Below are 21,111 nucleotides of genomic sequence, written 5' to 3'. Positions count from 1 at the left end.
GCTTCCAGTAAAAAGTGTGAAAGCCCGCCCTAGGAAGAAAGCTGCAGGCTCTCTTGCTTCTGGCGAGTCATCCTAAGGAGACCTCCCCTCCCCAGCACCTATCTCTGTCCTAGGATTTGCCTGTCACTTTCGAGTGGAAACCCTTCCAAAGGAAGGGAGCTGAGATTGATGTACATAACAGATGCTGCTTAGTAGAGCTCATTCCAAGGCAAGGGGGAGGCTGGGATTCAGAACATGGAACAGAGGATACAGATCCTCAGGAATTTTCTCCTTTTCATCCCTCTCTTGGAGGGAACACTAATATGTCTGTACATAACCTGTTGCTTTGGAGTTCCCTCTGTATAATCCTAGTTGGGAAGAATCTTTACTGGGAGAACAGGCTAGGGTCAGAGACACCTGTTGAACAGAAGCTGGAAAAATAATTAGACACTGGAGTTCCACAGAGGTGGGTGGTTCCCTAGAATATCTTATCTTGCTCTGGGTATCCTTCTGCAGCTGTGTGTTGTTAGAAGTGCCCACAACAATTCACCCTCTTTAAAAATGGACCATAGCTGTTATGTCCTTCCCCTTTCAGAAGGTGACTGTTCAGTGCTTTTGAACGTAAAGGATTGGCTCATGGGAGGAGTGTGCCGGATTCTAGTTCCTAGTAATGGAAAATGAAGAGATTGGGTTTTATTTTTTTCTGGAAGGTTAAGTGAGGAAATTGAAAAGCTGAGTTATGAAGAAAATGTGCTGTTATATGCACATGTGAAAGGGTAGATACAGATATCCAGAGGAGGTAACTATTGAGAAGGAAAGTTGGTCATCCATAAGATTTTGGTTGCATCTGAAGCTGCTTTTTATTTCAGGTTCTGTTGTTTACTTTGATTCCTGTAAGAGCATGACAGTGAGAGGAGTCCCATGTAGTGGGTAAAGGCAGGGAGAGCGTTACTTTGCCATTTAATTGTTTAACTCCATGTCATCATGGTGCTTTTTAATACAGACAAATTCTTCCATTCTAGAAGATTTCTGGGGAAAATCTGGCTCATTATTCTGCAAGCATACTTGAGAATTTCAGAAGCCCTTGTCTCTTAGCTTTAGGAGATCCATTCCTCAGGGCACGAGAACTGACAAATAGCTGATGTATGAACTTCACTAGTTCTAGGATTCCATTTATGGATTATAAATTGCAGGGACCAGTGAACACTATTGTACTTTATCAATCCTCTTGCTTTATCCTACTCCAGCCCTTGCACAAATTTTCTCTGTGTGACCATTAGCCTTGTTTATCAATGCCCTGAGACCTGAGCAATATGCAACATTTGGGACAGAAGCACATTGTATGTGGAATATGTATTGTGGGAGTGAAACTGCAGAGGAAATTTGCATGCATGCCACAGATTCTAATCCATTGAGTATTGGTAAGGGGAGATCCCCTGTACACATACCCATGGGAAACAAGTAGAGTTCCTGTTGTTGAAACTTATAGTGTGGGAGTACCCTTATGGACATGACTGTCTGAATGAGTAATTGATGGTCTTAATCTTCACTGAAACTACAACTCTAGATGCAGACACTCATGTTTTCTCATGTCTCTTGCTGTCACATTTCTGAAATTGCAGTGGGTTTTTCACAAAGCTGAAAAAATATTTTGTTGACAATGTATAGAAGCCCTACTGCAAGTAAGATTTCACAAATATTTCTGTCCTAAAGAGTCGTCCTTCAAAAGTTTATAATATTTAAGACTGGGACTGAATTTTTTGTTGTTTCCCATTGTCTTGGTGGCAAACTTATGAATTATTTCATTTTTGGGGGGAAACAAATTAAGTTGTTTTTACTTTCATTTGTAGCTTTTAAATTTTTAAATCTTGATCAACCACATCAGAAATACTTGTCCTGAAGTATCCACAAATCCTTACCCAGGATCCAGAAGAAAACCTTTGATCTGACTTTGAGATATGTGTTTAAAAAAAAAAAAAAAAAGTTTTATTAGCAATCATTGTATACATGCCTCGCTAGTACATGCAAAGACATGTACCAAAGCAAGAATTATTTCTGTTTCCAATGGAAATTCCTCTCTCCACGAGGAACAAAAATCTTTGCTGAATATGTGAAAGATTTAGTTGTGAGAAACTGTTTACTAGGTTTACTGTATTGAACAAGACAAAACCATTATTCTTTATACACTAAGTACTTCTGTGACCACATTTCTGGACTTTTTTTTTGTTTGTATGCTTTTTAAACTAAAAATCTCTGTAGCAAATTCGTTATCTAAATCATTGTGAGGGACTTGATTTGGAGGCCAAGGATGGGTTAGTCTGTCCTTATACTGATCTTCCTGCCCTTTCCTTGTGCATGTACTGTGATAGTCTTGGATTACTCAGTTTTCATACAGTGACTTTCCGGAATGCTTTCTAGAATCAGTTCATTTGCAGGAACTCCTCCTGCTTTGAAGCATAAGACGAATTTCTGAAGACTCAATTTTGGGATTTGGATTTGCCTTTGTTCTCCTGAACTAGACCCTGTACTAAGTATCTTTTACTCAGCATTGATGCTTGATGTCATTAGCCTGTGGGTAAGAATGGATCAGTCTTGCCCTGACTTCTTGTACAGGGGAAATTAAATGGCTTTTGTTATAAGAGAGACTGGAGTAGTCATGGACTCCATTGAGGGTGATATGAAGCTGATGATGTCAGGCAGCAGAACTTACCTAGAGCAAGAAAATGTCTTAGTATGGACATTATTTTCTTCTAGTACAAATGTGACCGTTACATTTTGCTCTGCTTGATCAAAGCCTCTGCAAATCTGCCACCACCCATGTGATCTTTCAGTGAGTTCCTAGATGTTCTGCTTTGGATGGCATGGTCTTGCATAGAAATTCTCTTGTTAATGAGAATGCTGAATGTGCTGTCTTGGTAAAATGCTTCTATCAGCTGTTCTGTGTTTTCAGCAGGAAATGCTGGAATGTAGTTTCCATCTAGTATTTTCTATGAGCTTGATTGTGCAGTGAAGCAAATGGTTAAGTCCATATCTAGCAGTAGAACCCACTGTGTTCAGTAAGCATTTATACCCCTTTCCTAATATGCCCAGGCACAAATAGAAACACAGAAAGATTTCTACAGAACCCTGAATTTCCAGAAATCGATACTTTTGAGTTTTATTTCTTCTTTGCCATCTTAATCAGCAGGAGATATGTGCCTTAGGAGGAAAGTGGGATGATTATAGAACACACTGCTGGTTCTCTGGCTGCACAGAGCATTGTATCAAGGAGACTTGTTTGTTAACTGTGAAGTGGCAAGGTATGCTTGAGAACAGCTGTTGAATTGAGCTGTTTTCCTATCTGTCTTCCAAACTTGCATGCAATGCTGGAAACTATGGGTTATTGCCTAAGACACAAATCTGGAAAAAGGGGAAAAAAAAATGCCCTTCTTTCTGATGGGGACATTGTATTGCAACATGACTCTGCAGCTTCCTGGGGAGATGATGAATCACATTGCTCTTTGTAACTGTTCAGTATTATAGGCTTTCTTGCTTGACCCATTACGAATTTGTAACTTGCTACGAGGCTGAATCATCTTGTGCTGCTCTCTGAGTTGCCCTGTAAAGTCAGATGTGTGGAAAAATATTCTGAAGCTATGTGATTTCATAGAATGTTTGAGGTTGGAAGAGGATCTCTGGAGCTCATCTGCTCCCTTTGTTCTACTCGAGCAGGGCTATGTAGAGCTGGTTGCCCAGGGGTTCGTGTTATATGTGGTCTGGAGCCTATTGAATGTAATGTTTAAGACCTGGTATATGTATAAATACATACACTGTACTGTATGGAGCTGTGCTTCAGTGTTAACTGAGGAGAAAGGATTTCTGGTTACCTTTCATCTTGAATTTGGCACTATTAGAAGATGCTGTAAACATAACTCAGTTTTATGTTATTTCTAGGTTTTGTTTTGAAGCCTCTAGGCTTCAGAAGAGAAGAAATCTAAAGAGGCGTGCATAGTAACTTTTGAGAACAATTGCTTTGAATGGTAAATGAAGACAGTAAATTTCCACAGGAGCTAAGAACCTGTCCTGTGAGACAGGGTAGGGTGGAAAATGGGCTATGTACAGTACAAAGTTGTCCAGGAAATAATCCTGACTTTTTCTGAGCCTCAAGCTATACTTGAACTCTGCACCCTACAGATTAGAGCTTGGTTGTTCTCTTACGGAACTTCTGTCTCTGTCTTACCTTTCTAAACTGGGCTTGACCTACATGCACTTATTCTTGAACCTTTCATCGCTTCAGAACAATGAAGTTTGAATTTTTCCTCAGTGGTCGGCTGATCTGTGTGGAGGATCTGATGAATTAAGCATCTCACAGCATTTTCTAGTAGATGTGTTATGCTGAGGAAGCACCAGCAGGGAGCTCCAGAGGACAGATAAATCTGTGAAATTGAATGCACGCACAAAGCCTGCATTTTTGGATGAACTAAATGCTGGACTTTGTTACATTCATATGCCAGCTATCTGTAGAATCCCAAAGCTCAATGCCAGAACTGCTAGTACAAGGAATCAAAATAACATGAAATGAAGAGAAACAGTGGCAAACACTTTTTTTCTGCAATGTTGCAGGTAAATTTAGGTTTTAGGTGCTGCTTCTCCTAAAAATTTTTCTATAAGCCCCTTGCAAGTAAACCATTACCTCCTTGCTCTGTTTCTCAGCCCCTATCCTTTCATTATCTCACTATATTTCTCATGTTTTCTTTTATTAAGCAGAGGACTACCTCCATTTTGCCTACTATGGAGACATAAAAAAAAAAAAGCTTTATTTTTAAGAGCAACTATTAGCAGTAGCATAGTGTGATGCATTTGCCTTCTCTTGCCGCACATTCTCACTTTAAATAGGCTTACTGCACTGCACACCCTTTGGACAAGAGCATTCTGCATTTAACCAAATAACATTAGAGGTAACATTAGTGGATGGCTGCAAAAATGAATGTACTCCTAATGACCGAGCCTGAGTCTTCTATAATATGCAACTGTCTGAGACTGTATCAAAAATATCTGCAGCAACAGTCAAAATGCATTGCTATACTGACTCATCAAAGATGGGAAATTTAGTCATTGTCTTTGCAGGAGGCCAGGGAAGAGAGCTGAGCTGAATGACAAGCATATAACCATAGGCAGTACTGTCAGAGTATGATTCATTGCAGTATTGTAGGAATAATTGCTTGGGTTCACATAAGTTAGTACCAGCATGAAGTAGTCAACCTGCAGCAAAATTCAACCTGCTGATTTACCTTGTTTCTTGTCCAAGAAGATTAGCCTGATGCTTCCATGCAAATAAGCCATGTATAGGTATCTACACTATATGGGTTCAAACAAGATGGGCAATTTCAGTATCTCTAAAGAAATACTTTATTCCCCTCCACATATTCAGCCAACCAAACAAAAAACAACAACAGTCTTTCTACATATTTTTATTGCTTTGGGAACAGTAGGGGAAGATGAGCTTTCTGCTTACTATCCAGAGTTTGGACAAAATATTGTACTGCCACACAGGAGATGGATCTAAAGCATGCCTATACTGTCAGGGGTGGGAGGTGAGTGTTTCTCTTGGAGCTTTGTTGGAAATTCCCCTTTGGCACACAAATTGTGTGTGTGTATTTAAAATGCATTGAAAAATGGACCGAAATAGAGAGTAAAAAGAACTTTTGCTTGTGTAGTTGTTTTATCTTATTTGCTTGTAACTTGCACAACGTAATGAGGATTTTTGCTTCACCATGTAGAAGAATTGACAAGTGTAACTGGTTTGTAGTATCTGTATTCCTGTTACTGGGTATCAGAAATGCATAAATGAGCACTAAAGAATTTTTGCTACCTAGGTGACACACTTCAGAAGAGGTAAGTTAGACTGGAGGATGCACATCTTAATTCTACGTTAAAACTTCCTAGAGAGAAAGCTGTCAGGACTGTAAGAACAGAATGATTACTCCCTATCAAATTACTGGCTTTCACGTGTGAATGAAAGCTAGTACAACCACCTCTTTCAAATAGATGTTGTTTAGTTATTTAACAATATCTTGCCAGCTGAAGTTACTATTTTACCGAATATCACCTTTTTGCATAGTGTCTTGCCTGTACATGCACTTGATTTCTAAGTGTGTGAATATTGTAGATCAGTTTTCATTAGAATGCAAGTGCTTTTAACTCTAAATTTGCAAAAATTCCCAGTGCAAGCAGAGCAAAAATGTCAAAAACGGATCAAATTTTATGGAACACCAGAGGAGTCTAGCCAAAAGGAGATCAGAGAGGACTTAGCTGAGAGAATAGTTTTAATTTCTTGCACTTACTAGTTGATTCCAAGTGATTCTTAGAGCTTTCAGGAGCAGGGTGTAGGCAACGCTGCAGAGTGCTGTAAGGCAAACTTCTGTTCACAGTGCAGGTCAGCAGCTACGATGCTATGCCGCTAAGCCTTACCGGGAATCTTGAGTTAATGCTGATCACTACATCCAGTAGGAAAGCATAGGAATAGAGGATTCTATTGGAAGATTACGAAGTCAGAAAAGTGATTGTGTGAAGATAAAACTAAGAGAACTGCAGCAGGTTACCTTGAAGAATGATGACAAAAATCTGCAAGGATTTTCAACAGGGAATTAAACTAGTCAGTTTACAGTCAGTAAAACAACAAAAAAAATAGCAGGATTCAGTTAATAAATGGAAAATTTGTCAGCGATGTATGTATTGTCTGTCTTTGATAGCCTATACTACAATTGCTTCACATAGTTCCAGATTTTACAGGTTATGTAAAAGTTTTATATTTAAGGAAACTAAGTTTTTATCTTAAGTGATGCTTAGTGACTTACCAAAAAGAAAGCAAGTTGAAATTTTTTGATGACTTTCTAAAATTAGAACTAAAGCATACAGATCCTCAAATCTAACTTTGTATTCATGCTGCTGTCTTTTGGGGAAAGCACTGAGCTGATGGACTCCTCACTTGTGATTCCTCTGTTTATATTATTTCTGAAATGTAGTGAATGTCACAGAGGTAAATTAAACTTCTATTTTGAATTCACGTCTAAATTCAAGCATGCCGAGCTATGTATGAGCTAATGTTGGTTGAATGAGAGAAAATGGAGAAGCTGAGTCAGATCTAGCCAGGCAAAAGTGGCTGAAAGACCTTCCTTGAAGTGCACAAACTAAAGACTACATAATAATGCTTGTTTCTGATTCAACATTTTCATGATGAGGTTCCAGTTAGCATAGTGCTGATCTAAAGGCACTTAATTCACAGTTGTGAATTGCTTTTTGTCCACCAGAGGGTATAATACAACATAAAAATCACTGAAAGTGAGAGAGCAGAGACTTGCCTGATAATAGCTGAATTGTGACTGGTTGAATGTTTATATTTCCTCTGAGAGTGAACATCCTACTTAGAAAGAGAGAGGAGGGAAAACTTCAAAAACAAACACACACCAACAAGTGGGACTCTAGTGGAGAAATACGAAGTATTACTGCAGTTAGCCCCTATTCAAAAAGGCCATTTAAGCATACTGGGTTTTTCAATTTAAATATTTTCTAGTGTGGCTTATGGAGCCAATATCATTAGAGAATAACTGCCTTCACATCGTTTCAATGTCCATCCAAACAATTTTCTAGCTGCATGAAGCAGCCCTGTAAATGGTAGTGTTTGTGGCTAATTTTGCTGCTTTTGCAATTAAACAATTTTTGTGTGTGCATGTATTTCAGTAGTGTTGCCTTAAATTGTACTTTGAAATCTGTAGTATTTCCTGTAGAACTTCCTGGTAAGAATGCGTAGTTTCTATCAATTGGATCTATGTTCTGTGAAAATAGAACTAACTTTAATCTAAAAATACAGATGAATCTAATGGTTACTAGGGTAACTTGTGACCATGGCAACAGAGAGAGGTAGTACTCTGAAGAACTGATAGATTTTTTTCTTTTAAGACAACAAGCTAACTGATGGTGCAATTATTTTAGGGAAAATATTGATTTTTTTTGTTTGTTAACCATATAGGATCATATGAATACAAGGGATTTTGGCAGTGTTTCCCTTAAGATCCTCATAGAAAAGCTGATGTACAATGAGCTGGATCAGCAGATGGCAAGGTGGATTGAAAACTGGCTGAATGACCAAGCCCAGAAGGTGGCAATCAGTACAAAATCTAGTTGGAGGCCAGTAACAAGTGGAGTATGCTGGGGACAATACTGGGTCCAGTTCTAATAATTTCCTCATTAATGATCTGGATGATGGGGCAGAGTGTACCCTCAGCAAGTTTGTAGATGCCACAAAACTGCTCCCAATGGCTGATACACCAGTGGGTTGTACAGGAAGCAGCAGGAGGTATATAGGATGTTTGATATTCCATCTCAAAATATATAGAAATCCTAGGTGCATAGCAAGACCGTCTGCAATTCCTTGTGATATTAAGAAAGAGGTTTCATCTGCTGAAGAAAGGTCAAAGACACCAGGACGTTACTGTAGGAAAGAGGAAAAGGTTAGAACATGGTTAAAGACTTTTTGTTGTCAAACATGTAACATAGGTAACATAGATTTGGTATGTTTCTGTTCCATTTTTCCATCATAGGATCAGAGTTAAATGATGTCGTGCCTTCAGGCCAGTGCTAAGTTTCAGCTATGTATTATGAATTGCCTTGAAGCAGTGCAGACCCCAAGAGCCTGTATAGCATTAGAGGAAGCTGTAACAATTTAAATACTGTTTACAATAAATATTAATATATTATTGAAGGAAGTGGGAATGGGCTTTCATGATTAAATCTTGTATGTAGCGAGTGGCTTTCTATGCCAGCATAGAGATAATGTAAATACTCTATACTAGCAACATTCAGTGTAACTTTTATAGGAAAATGTGCTGGATATGAGTTTAGTTAAAGCCAATTCAGAGTTTTTCAAGCTTTCTCTTTTTCCTAGGTATTGTTGGGGAATCTGGAAACTGAATGGAAATTACAGCATTGTAGTTACCACTTGCTAACCGTGAAGAGCTTGAAATAAATAGAATCCAAGTTTAATTTAAAAGCCAAATTTTGTAAAAGTCAGCTGTTGTTACTTCTGTATTTGCCCCAGGAATACTGTAGCTAATCAGCAGAGTCACTATGGTGATCTAAGGCCATTACTCCGGAAAAGGGTGGGGGAGATGCCAGGCCAGACTGAATTGGTTCTGCTAGTCCAGTCTTCTGCCTCTGGTACTGCTCACTCCATGTGATGGCCAGCGGGCAGTGTGGAAATGACACGTGTTGGAAAAACCTGTTCCTGACACTGTTGTCTTTTAACCTGTGCTTTAAAGCATAGTGGTGTTTAATGACTGGGTTCTTGGTTTTGGGGGGAGGAGTTGTTGTTTGAATTCCATCATTAATTTTTTGTAAAGTTGTAAAAAGTTTGCTTCCATGTTGCAGTACAATGACTTAAATGTAGAAACTCTAAGGCATCACAATCTTGTGTTGTGCTTGCTCTGTCATCTGGACGCTTTCAAGTTTTTTTCTTTTTTAAGAAATTCTCTCTTGTTAAAAAAAAAAAAAGAAAGAAAGAAAATCATCTATTATATTTTCGATATCTTGCTCTTTTGCTTTCACTTACTTTCTCCTGGTTCACAGGACCTGTTGTTTTCCTTCCTTCTCACAGAGCATGGTACAAGTTTTTTCGTTGTAGATGTGCTTTCATTCCACGGGGTGGCAGCTAGTTGACGATTTGGTTATTCCAATAGAAGCAGCTTTCCCAGCCAAGTCCCCCCTCTCTGGCATAAGGGTCATGAATCTGTCAACTCAGCACTTCTGTTGGGGTTCAGAACAGCTGAACCCCTTCTGTTGAGCCTTCACAACAGCTCATTATATTGTATTTGTTCAGGCTGTATCAATTTACTGGAGACTGTTGTAGCTGACAAGACAAAAAGGCATAATCAAAGGCTAAATTTTGAATCTTGCTTATTGATATTGGTGTTCCAAGCATAACTGAGTACAAGTATTTGGTGTCATTGCTAGACAAATGTTGTTTTAATAAATGTTTTGGGAAATATTGAAATCTCTGCCTGTTATTAGAATAGGTTATAGATTTATGGATTTATGAATTGCAGGTATGATATTTTGTTCTTTGCTACTGAGCTTATGTAGTTTCTTTTTTCTCTACCCCTGGTTTCTTCTTCTTATGCTTGTGGATATTTTCTTTAAAAGGCTTATTTTTTTTATGTTCTCAAACTGTTGCCCTAAATTGTTTTAATTTATCTCCGTGCCCTTCATTTGTGTTTAGTTTTCTGCCTTCTCCATTGTTGAATGAAGATATGAAAATTGATACAAAGCCCTACTATTTCTGCCATCTAAAAATCAAGGCAATTCTTAACAATCTGGTTTGTCCTGGCTTTGTTTCCTCATTTATAAGTTGCCTGTCAATAATTAAGTTGTGTCCACTGTCCACCTGTTAACTGAGGACTTGGGTTCAAAACACAACTATATATGTTGAGTGGCCTTTTTGCACACAGTAGAATCAAGTACTATTATTGATACAGGGCTGAGACCTACCTACATTGCAACTGCAAATAACTTCAGGAGGGACTTGGGGGGGATTCTTATGTACAAAGTTAGAGTGGTGAATATTATGTGAAGAGCCTGTGCAGAAGCATGAATTATTAGTCGAACACTACATAGCTTGAACACCTATGTATGAAATATTAGACTGGTGAGGAAGTTGCAGTCCTACAGTACAGGTGGCAAGAACTCAACCAACTTACTGAAATGCCTGTGGTGCTAAAATAAAAAAAAACAGGCACAAAAGGTATGTGAAATGAATGGGTAGGGGATGCAGAAGGACCATGGGAATAACTTCCTGTGGTTGTCATCAAGTTAGTCCTCTACCAGCTGTGCTAGTGTGTAAAGTGGGCAGACAGGGCTAGCAGTTATAGTGACTGGGATAAGAGAGGAATTCAGTTAGCAGGGTTCTACTGGCATCTTTCTACCTGATGCTTTGAGTAGTACTGAGGTTTTGAGCTGAGGGACTGTGGTCTGCAGCTGGAACCAAGTCTCATTTTCAGCTGAAATTCAGCCAGCCTGCTCCCCCACACCTCCAACACACACACACACGTTTTCTTTGGGACTGTGTGTAAGTGGATCCTTTCCCTTCTTGCTATTGTTTTTTCCTTAACTGTGTTATGAACGTCAGATCTACTAGCCTTCTGCTTGCATGGATATCTTCATGAAGGAGGCAAATTTGCTGCTTATTCTGTTTTAGTCAGCTCAGAGTTGACATTCCCAACCCTATCATCAAGAAGCTGAAATGTGTATGTAATAAATAGGTAGTGTTTGCCTCTATTTCCGGGCATATGCAAAATTGTGTTTATTTTGCTCTTTGTGTCTGTGACATTTCATATCCCCACTTTTCCCAGAGAACAAGTGGATTATTCATGTATTCATTGTACACTCAAATATGGTATAACACCATGACCTATACACAATGATTACAGATGCAGTTAATGAGCTGCACTGATCTGGATTCTGAATTGCATTCCTTCTACTGTATTTGTTAGAACACTGGTAGCTCTTGAATTTCAATGTTCTCTTCTGGGCTTGTGGGCTCAAATGTAAAGTACTACTGAACTTCGGAGTTGTAGGTAACAGTTTAGAGATGATTGGAAGGCATCTTATTCTGCTAGCACAGAAATGGAGATAATCTTTGTGGATCCCAGAGATTATTATCTGGTCAGGAACATTCGTCCTGGCGAGAGTACGAATACCTGTCCTGAGCAGGCATACTCTTTACTAGATGGAGAGGGGATAATCTGTCTTCTTACAAGTATCTAGAAACTATTAGAATTTTCTGAATCATTAATGTCACTTGGCTATGCAAGAGATCAATGTGAAAATAAAGACACAAATGAAGGGAATTGAGTATGATGTACTTGTGCTTCTACCATTTGATTTGACATGTAAAACCAGACCTTTGTACTGGACCATACTACAGGTGATGACAAATGAAACACTAAGTTTCATTTTAGAAGTTCTTAATCCACTGGTTGTAAGTGGTATTATCAGGGGTATAACAGTATATACATGTTCTCTTTTCAGCCTTAAATGTATATATTCAATGTATTAATTGTTATGTTTCATATAATTGTGTCTGGCCATTCGGCTGCTTTTTCTGATCTCTTTTGGTTTGGTTGTGTGTGCTTCATGAGAAGGTTTTCTTGGATGGTATTAAATGGGTAAAGGCCTTTTTGAAATGGGTACATATAAAGAAAAGAATCAGAGATTCTGCAGAAGAGATGAAGAGTTGTTTCAGGGAATACCTGTTTAAACCAACCAAGCAGTTCTTGTGCATGTTTGTGTGTTAGTGAAATGAAGGTGAAGGAGGTCAAAACTTCCAATTACTTGGCATCAAAGAAATACTGTTCTAAGCTCCAATAAAGCTGGAACAGTGAAATCTGAAACAAACACAGCTTTTTAGTTAAAACTTTCTCTTAATGAGAATAAATCCTTCGGTACATAAATAACTGATTATACATATTAAAAAGCTTTTTTCTGGTAGACAGTAGAGGAACAATATGATTCCTGTAGGAATGCAAACATGTTGTTGCTATGGAGCTTCTGCCATCATCATAGTTAACAACACTGCAAAAGCTGCCAGTACTCAGCTTGCAGGAGAGAAAAAAATAAATAAAATCATAACTTTAATTTATTTCTACAGAATTCATTAAAAATAAGTTCTAGCAGTGAAGTAGGAGAAACTGTCCCATTGATGTAATTCAGTTCATTTTCAAAAAGTGAGCTAACTTGTATGCCAGGGTTTATGGTAAACTTCCATGCAGCAAAAGAGCAAATGCCAGAAGCAGGGAAAGATGTTACCAATCAGCATGTAGGTGAAATCAAGTAAATGATTAAGAGGAACAAACATTAGTTGAAGAAAGTCATTGCACACACACATTCATGTCTGTGGTAGAAGAAAACACCCACCCTGAAGAAGCAACTCAAAGGAAGTTGTTAAGCACAAACAGAAACTATGAAAAACAAACAAGTAACAAAAACAAACAAACAATAACTGGCTTGTTTAGAACTACTCAAAGTAGAAGAAGAAAGAAATAATTGAATATATAGGTTAGATTAAATATTCATTTAATCCTAGATTGACACTCTTATTCATGTAGTGCTGCGGAGCCATGCATCTCAGATGGATTTGTGGATATAGAAGATGGTATTTTACTAAACTTTATATAACTAGTCCTTTAAATGTCTTCTCATAAAATCTCATTTGAATTTTGGGCATTCTGCCTGAATCCTTTTTTGTGCAGAACTGTTCAGTAACAAACAGAGTCTCCTTAAAAGTAGAATGCCCATTTCCTTGTGTGTGAGATTATGCGAAGGAAAACCACATACAGTGATCTTTTATTGCTGCTGTGATGCATGTCAAATATGGATTTAACAGTTTTTTTCTGTTCTTTCCATGTCATTAAAAAAAATTATTTCTTCTAGTAAGAACAGTACTTTCAACCTGTTTCTTTCTTTTTGCTTGTTATAATTCAATTCTTGCCTTGATTTTCCTTTAGCTCTCTGATGATGTGATCCTGCATGCCTGAAATCAAAATGAATTTAGCTGTTAGATATAGTAGATTCCCTTCGTTTTTGTATCCATGTTCAACAGCTTTTACACTGCACCTCAACCCGCATTATTTGTGGATTTGATATATGGTTCACTAATGACTCAGGTTTTTAAGGTATTCTACTCGATAACTTTTCAACAACGCTTCACTTATATTTGTAGGTCTTTCTCAACGTGAGTGCTATATCCAGATTTTTAATTTTCTGAGATACAATTAAATGTGATAAAAGTTCTCAATAAAAATAAGTATTGCTCTGTTACTTTCCTTTTGAAATTGACTGTGAGGGATCTTAAAGTATATAATTCCATGTCATATCAAGTTTGCATAAAATGCATTTGTCCCAGTATTTCCAGAGATTTTACTTTAATGTGGTAGGTGTTTGCTCTGTGACTAAAATTTAAACAAAAGTACCATGTCTTCCACAGTCTCTTTGAGGATACTGCTGGTCTTTTCCCTGCAGTAGATGCTCAGTTTCTTCTCTGCATTCAACACAGGCAAATGACTTTAGTTCCCCTCCACTCTAGATACTTTAATAAATATGTTTATATCTGTTGTTAAAAAAAAAAAATATCTCATTTGGGAAGTACGTTTGTATGGTCTTTGACTGCTGCTTACCCAGAGATCCCATTATTTCTTTTGTCTTTGTCCCTATTCTGTTTTGCTGTTAACTGGAAGATGACTTGTAGCAGAATCATATATGCACAGAACAGGTTAGTGGGGACAGTTTCTGGATTTTGAGAGGTATGATGAGACGTTTCTTGTTGGTCTTTTCCATTGAGTACCACTTACTTTGTGGTGGTTTACTCAGGCTAGTTTCCCAAATCCTGCAGTATTTTGAAAAACAAAATTAATCTGTGTTCTTATAGTCTTAATGAGACTTCCAGTTCTTTCATATGTGTTTTACCTATTACTAGCCTTGTTTTAAATACAGTCTTTCCTTGATCTCTGTTCTTTCATAGGACTATCAGAAGGAACAAATCTCAAACTGACCTTGCAGAGCTCTTAATTACATGCTCCTTTAGCTTGGGTGTTACTCATCAGAATTTGTAAAGGTTGCAGCTACTTTAAAATTATTTTTTTTATAACTGTAGGAAAAAAAATATATTAACCATGGGTGATACATTTCATGCTGCCCTTTGAAAATGCAGTTTCCACTTTCTAGTGAGCTGCACAGCACATGCTGTGCTGCAAAATTTTCATCCTTCCCCTTATTATTGCACACAAAGTAATTATTTTTAGTTTAGCTTGACAGACTGGTGAAAGGAGACCATTTGAGAAGTGAGGCAGGCTGAAGTTTTGTAGAATTTCCCAGCAGCTCTGCACTGAATCATCAAGTCCCAAGAGCACAGAGGCATTCCATAGAAATGTCACGCAGGCCTTCTGGCATATTAATCAGGAAGCAGCAATGAGCTCCTGCTTTCAGACAGGTTGATTCTAGAGTTCTTGCTCAGCTTGGGATCAAAACTGTTAGCATCCAGTGATAGGACTGTTCAAGCAAACCCAGGATTAAGATAAGAATACAATCCAGACTTAGGTTATTTCAGCCATGGGGAGGAGAGAAGCCTTGCCTCTGGTGATTTGTTCGTAGTGTGTTTTAGTTGTATTACAACCACACTTCTTTCTTCAGCTTTTACAAGTTGGACTCAGTAAAACATGTAAGTCTACCACTATTCTCACATCTGTAAGACCTGTTCTATACAGACGCTGATTTTTAACTTACTGTAGGTTTAGGCATTGATTTCGCTTTTAATATCCAAAGGTCATTTTTGCCTTCAGACTTTCTTTGAAACAAGACCTATGTTTTATTTTGAAATTTTCAGCATAGATCAATCTTGAGAAATAAAAGGAAAATAATATACATTCATGAGCAATAACCTGCTAAAAGGAAGAGATGGAGATCAGGTAGCTAAATTGTCTATAACATTAAATTTTCAAAGCACTTAAAATGTTATTGAAAGCAAAATAACAATAGTAAAAATGCTGTTTATATGCTATTAAAAACAACAAAAAAAGTTGAATAGCTAGAAATAAGTCTTGGGAAATACAAATGCGAAAATTAAGAGTGAACGCTGTAGAGCCACAATGCATATCATTCTGTGCTATTACTTTAAAAGTACAAAACATGTACTTTTTTGCCAGATGCTGTTAAACTCTTATATAATATGCAAATGAATTCCTCTTTACTCTGGGAATAAGAAAAAGTGAATTTAGCTCCTTTTGTTGCAACAACCAAAGGTTGTTCCTAAAACATTGCAGTTTTAAAATGTTATAATTGCTAACCTATGGAATTAATTACTGAAAAACATCTAAAATTGAAGGGGTTCTCAGATTTCAATTTAAATATTTGATTAGTTTTATGGCATACATGATTAATCATAGGTGAAAAAATATGGTAAATAATAAAGTAAAAAAAATCCCAGGAACAGCAGTCACTCCTCTTCGCTCCCTTCCCTACTCACCTGCAAATTACAGGAGTTCAAGAAGCAATATTACCTAGTTGTTGCAGTCCCAGAAAAAGCAGGCCCAGCGAGCATTTAGGACTCCACAGAGGCATAACCAACATACACACACGTGCATAACCTTCATGCTCCACAACTACATAATGCAGCATTTGCCCAAAGCACTTAAAGATTCAAGCAAGAGCAAGTACAAGAGAACTACGACGTCACCACAAGTGACAGTAGTCTGGCTGTTTCCTGGAGATTATGGCAGAGAGCAGAATACTGTTTTCTGTCCCACACCCCATCAGGAACCAGAAATGGCACAGTGTTAACTGAGGTGAGTGGGAAATTTCAGGACAAATATTCAATATAGTTTTGATACAGTGTAGCTACAGTGTCCTATGCTATGAATTTTTCTTGCCTCAGACAATAACAACTTGTAAATCAAAAGCATCAGAAAGACATCTCTAGCAGTTTTTTCCATAATGGCAAAGTGCCTTGAATCTTTCTTTCACCAGCTTTATAATTACAATGGACAATTACAATTGTCTGGGTTTCAAAAATTAAACTCTTTATTGCTTGCTTTCCAAACTGCACAGATACAGCTTCACTATTGCTTCAGTGGCTGGAGCTCTGGATTGTCTGACTTCAACTTGGTCCTGATATAGTGGTAAACAATGCTACTCCTATTGCAGTTATAAAAAGACAAAGTGGAAACTTTAAAGGTGTGGGGCTAATCTACATATGCTAAAATAACCAAAATAACATTTTTCCTTGACTTCAACCTTTGGAAGGAGACCAAGGCAACAATGGCAAGAAAGAAAAGATAATGACCCTTTTCATGGGTCATTAATGACTCACAAGAGCAGAGGAGAGAGGGATAATCACCTCCCCCAATCGCTGGTCACGCTTCTTTTGATGCAGCTCAGGTGGTTGGCTTTCTGGGCTGCAAGTGCACACTGCCGGCTCATATTCAGTTTTTCATCCACCAGTACCCTTAAATCCTTCTCCACAGCGTTGCTTTGTCTTTAGTGAAGCCATGTTGGCTTCATGTCACCAATCATCTCTCTGTTCTCGGTGTGCTTTAGCACAGTTTCCAGGAAGATCTGTTCCATGATTTTGCCAGGTGCAGTGATGAGAATGACCGGCCTGTAGTTCCCCTGATCTTTTTATCCTTTTTTAAAAAAACTGGGGGGGGGGAGTCAGGCAGGTCAATCAATCCTTTTGTCCATACTGTGCTCTGTATATGCAATATGAAGTAAGGATTTATTTATTTTTAACTGCAAGACTAATATTAATCTAAAACACTCTTACACTATTATAATAAATCCCCTATGCTGCTGAAGAATATAGATGTACTATTTAAGTACAGCTTAAATTTAGCACTAGGCAACACTAACCATATCATTATGTATTGTAGACGGATGTTGTATCCAGTATTCTCTGAAGGTTACCCAAAGCAGTTCACAGATGAATTTGAAAGTCTTGTGCTATCAAAGAGTAATATGTTGCTATCTGAAGAGACAAAAACTTACATGAAACTATACTGAATGTAAAGGGAAGCATATTTTATTAGCAGAAGCAGCTTTGGGGAATATTTAGCAAATTATTTTTTATAAAGTAAAATATCTGGAGAATTTAGAATATGTTAAAATCAAGAGGTAATGATTGCCTCTGTTAACTAAGAATAGCATTTAGGACTGCTACAGGTTCAAATTTAACTCGAAGTAGCTGTGCTTGAAAGTACTTACCTGCTTTTTGGTTTTGAGACTAGATCTAGAGCTAACTGACCAAGTGTTTACATTGCCAAGTGCAAATATGCAAAGACAGGTATATTTTAAAGATTTGCAAGAAAATGAGCTTGAAAATAAATGTCAGTTAAATGTCACATATAATTAAATGTATGATCACATATGAGTACAATATAATAACCTTTGCTAAAGATATTTTTAAATCTTTCTAAAAGATAGGAAAACATTTATATTTCCCACAAATATGTAGCACAGTTTGTATTAATTGTGTTCCTGCACTATATTATTCTCTATTATTCTCTTTTTTTTTTTTTTTTAATTTTCCTGAATCTTCACAAGACAAAACTTTGACAAATTTAAAAACAGCAGCCTAGAAAAAACAGAAATGGCAGGGCAGGGACCTGATTCCTTCCCTATAATAGGGGAGGAGAAATGTGGTGCATTCCCAGAGCTTAAGATGCTGACTATTGAGACACTTCTATTTTCTGTAAACCCTTTCATTTAAATACTTTTCTCAACAAGAAAACTGAAATGGAAACTACTAATTTTCAGCTGATTGTTTTATGATCATAGTTCATTTTGTGAAATAATGGTTTGGGGGTAAACTTTTCAGTCTGATGAAAGAAGGCACGTACTAGCATATATATTCTGAAACACTCATTGTATCCTAACCATCATTAGTAAGGAAATCCAAGGATTTATCCCAAATTTGACAACTTTAATTGGATTACTAGCTACATCCCTAACAAAAGTGTTATAAGAAACCAGACCTATTCTGTATTTCCCTTTCTTAAGGACTACAAAAGTCCTCCTCACCTTCCCCTTCTTCAATGCATTAAACTCTTGAAGTTGCCTTTTAAAAAAAAAAAAAAAAAAAAAAGGACGTAAAAGCAGAAACAAAGATTTTGTGCTTCATAGACCGGAAAATGTGGTTTTTGTCACTTCAGTGGCTTTTGCTGGAGTTGTGTAGTGCAGAAAACATGTTTACAAGCAGAAGAAAATTGGCAGCATTCCTTTGTGCTTTAGGGGAATTTGGAATCAGGTTGAGCCCTTTCTGCACTGAAGGTCCCAAAGAATTTTTTTTTTTTAAACATGCAAAATACTGAAAATATAGATGTTTGTTTCCTCAGAAAAGGAGGATGAATATGAGACTAAGAAATGCCCACCAAAATAACACTTCATTTGGCAAAACACAGGGGAAGGGGAGTGGAGGGGAAACAGAGACACAGTAACACTGAGATTTAGGTTAGATCAGTGCCCAAGGAATCATCCCTGCTGCTGTCCCTTTTCAGATGCTGTTCCCTTTGATATTACAACTGCTATTTTGCTTTACAGCACTGTAAATATATAGAGAAATAAGCTCGTGGGGTGGGGAGGGGAGGGAAGCTCTCCGCAATGATATAGAAAAAATCTTACATAGCTTTGGTAGACCTGTGGCATTACACTTTGCTACACCAAAATATTTCCAAGCAAAAGCAAATCATTTACTGAGGTGTCTAGCTAGCCTTTTAGCAGTGCTAAAAGGTTGTAGAAAAGCAAAAAAACGGAAGCCTATAGAGGCAAAAAAGGAGGAGGCAGGTTGAAGCATGAAGATTGTTTATAAAACATCTGAGAGCCAGAAGGAACTTCAATGATAATGTCATCTGACCTACCTGATAAATAGAGGTAAATAGAGCACCTGAACTGGAACTAGCTCATAGTTTTTAGAGAAACAATCTATTTGTTGCTCTTCAGAGCAACAGAGAAAGGCAAATAAATGTAGAAATAAGAAGGGGTTATGCCAATACCTGATTTACACACAAGAAGTGTAATTTCTCTTAGGAAAAAAGCCAGAATGCTACATGTAGCATGCAGTAGCAACAGAAGTTTCTTATTGGCATTTCGGATTTGAAGATATTGGTTTGAAATTTCTGTTATAATGGAGAAGGATTGTCTTTTTGCTTCTTCTTAAAGCCCCCGTATAAAAAAATGGGACTGGGAGATTGTAGCCTGAGTGTCAATGACACAGAAGAGTGGTTAATCACAGATGGGATCCCCAGTCTTGGTGGTAATTAACAATGCAACACAATGTGTAATTTTTAACTCTATCTTGAAGGGAAAACTATTTTCCCTTAAAACACTGGTCATTGTGATCTAAGATAACGATTATAATCACAATGCCTGTGGAACAAAGCTGCTTCTCTAATGCAAGCGATATTTCTTGCCTTTCGTTCACTGAGAGGAACAGGCATTGGCTGATTACAGTAGGTCCGTGGCCTTTCACATCAAAGAGAACCCAGCAATGTTCACTGGTCATGATAGGTCAGAAGTTCTTAGTGAAAGCATCTGCATTTTCGTCCAGGTTTGTCACTTCCAAACCCCCACATGTTTGAGAGAATGATGTTCAGGTTGTGTGTGCATGCCTGCCTGTACACTTAACATATGTTCACCTCTTAGTTATGCCTTTTCTATCAGAGGAAATGAGAAAATAGGAAACTGTACAAGCGAAGTGTACTTTAAGCTATTTAGCATTTCTTTCTGAGCCTGCCATTCTGCCATGAAAATTCTAGGCTTACCTCAGATTGCTGGAGAGGCTTCCATAAACTGTAAAATTGATTACAAGTTTTATTTGATCTAAAGGATTTCTGGAAAAAAAAATCCTCTTGATTCTCAGTTTCTGTATTCCATAACTCCATAATGAATTATTCAGGCTTTTTCCTTTTTCTATCCCCCCCAAACTAACCCTGGTTCCACCTTGCTGATAATGACGTTGCTCTACAGGACTACCAACTAAAGGAGCTCTATAGATGCAAGACTGATATCCTTTGGGTCCTAAATGTGGCTGTACAGTTTTCTTCAGAGAGGAGCTGTGAAGATGAGGTTTCTAGGCTCAGAAAATTCTTTTCTCACTGGCTTTGAGGAACTTTGAAGTTTCTATCCATGGTGGGGAAAAGGTCAAATGAATTGATTGCAACCTGCATTTATTTCAGCTATTTAAAAAAAAAAAAAAGTTCATTAAATTAAGAAATGCAGAATTATGAATATTGTTAGTGAGGGGAATTGTACAGAATGTATACTGCTTTCAACTCCAATGTGATATGTAGTTGAGCATAATGTATTCTAAAAGTCTCTGAAAGTCATGTGCTTGCAATTAGTATTAAAATTTATTCTTATCAAAAGAGTAAAGGGAATTACAGTCTTTTTTTAATTTTTGTGGCAGATGACATGGGTGCTGAAGTCAATGCTATTGAAGACATCATTATGGTGAATTGGTTCTATACAAATAAACAGCACTTGATACTAAGTTTATTCTGTAAGTGCAATGTACCCACAGTCACTACAAGCAGAGAGTCTGGATCAAATGCACAAAAA

At 37.5% G+C, this 21,111-nt stretch overlaps 1 protein-coding gene across 3 annotated transcripts in view; it reads left to right on the top strand.

The window, feature by feature from the left end:
• Positions 1-18,661, top strand: part of REEP2 (receptor accessory protein 2) — a 31,944-nt gene extending 13,283 nt beyond the window's left edge. For all 3 annotated transcript variants that reach the window (XM_080555262.1, XM_080555260.1, XM_080555263.1), the window contains one exon: positions 2-18,661. In XM_080555262.1, the coding sequence (XP_080411388.1) occupies positions 2-76 (75 nt within the window). In that variant the 3' untranslated portion in view covers positions 77-18,661. The remainder of the gene's footprint in view (position 1) is intronic.
• The last annotated feature ends 2,450 nt before the right edge of the window (positions 18,662-21,111 follow it).

Source organism: Anser brachyrhynchus (genome assembly GCF_964034855.1).
Source record: "Anser brachyrhynchus genome assembly, chromosome: 14".
NCBI classification, from domain to species: Eukaryota; Metazoa; Chordata; class Aves; order Anseriformes; family Anatidae; genus Anser; species Anser brachyrhynchus.
Note: the sequence above shows the minus strand (reverse complement) of the source record. Positions and strands in the feature narration are given on the sequence as shown.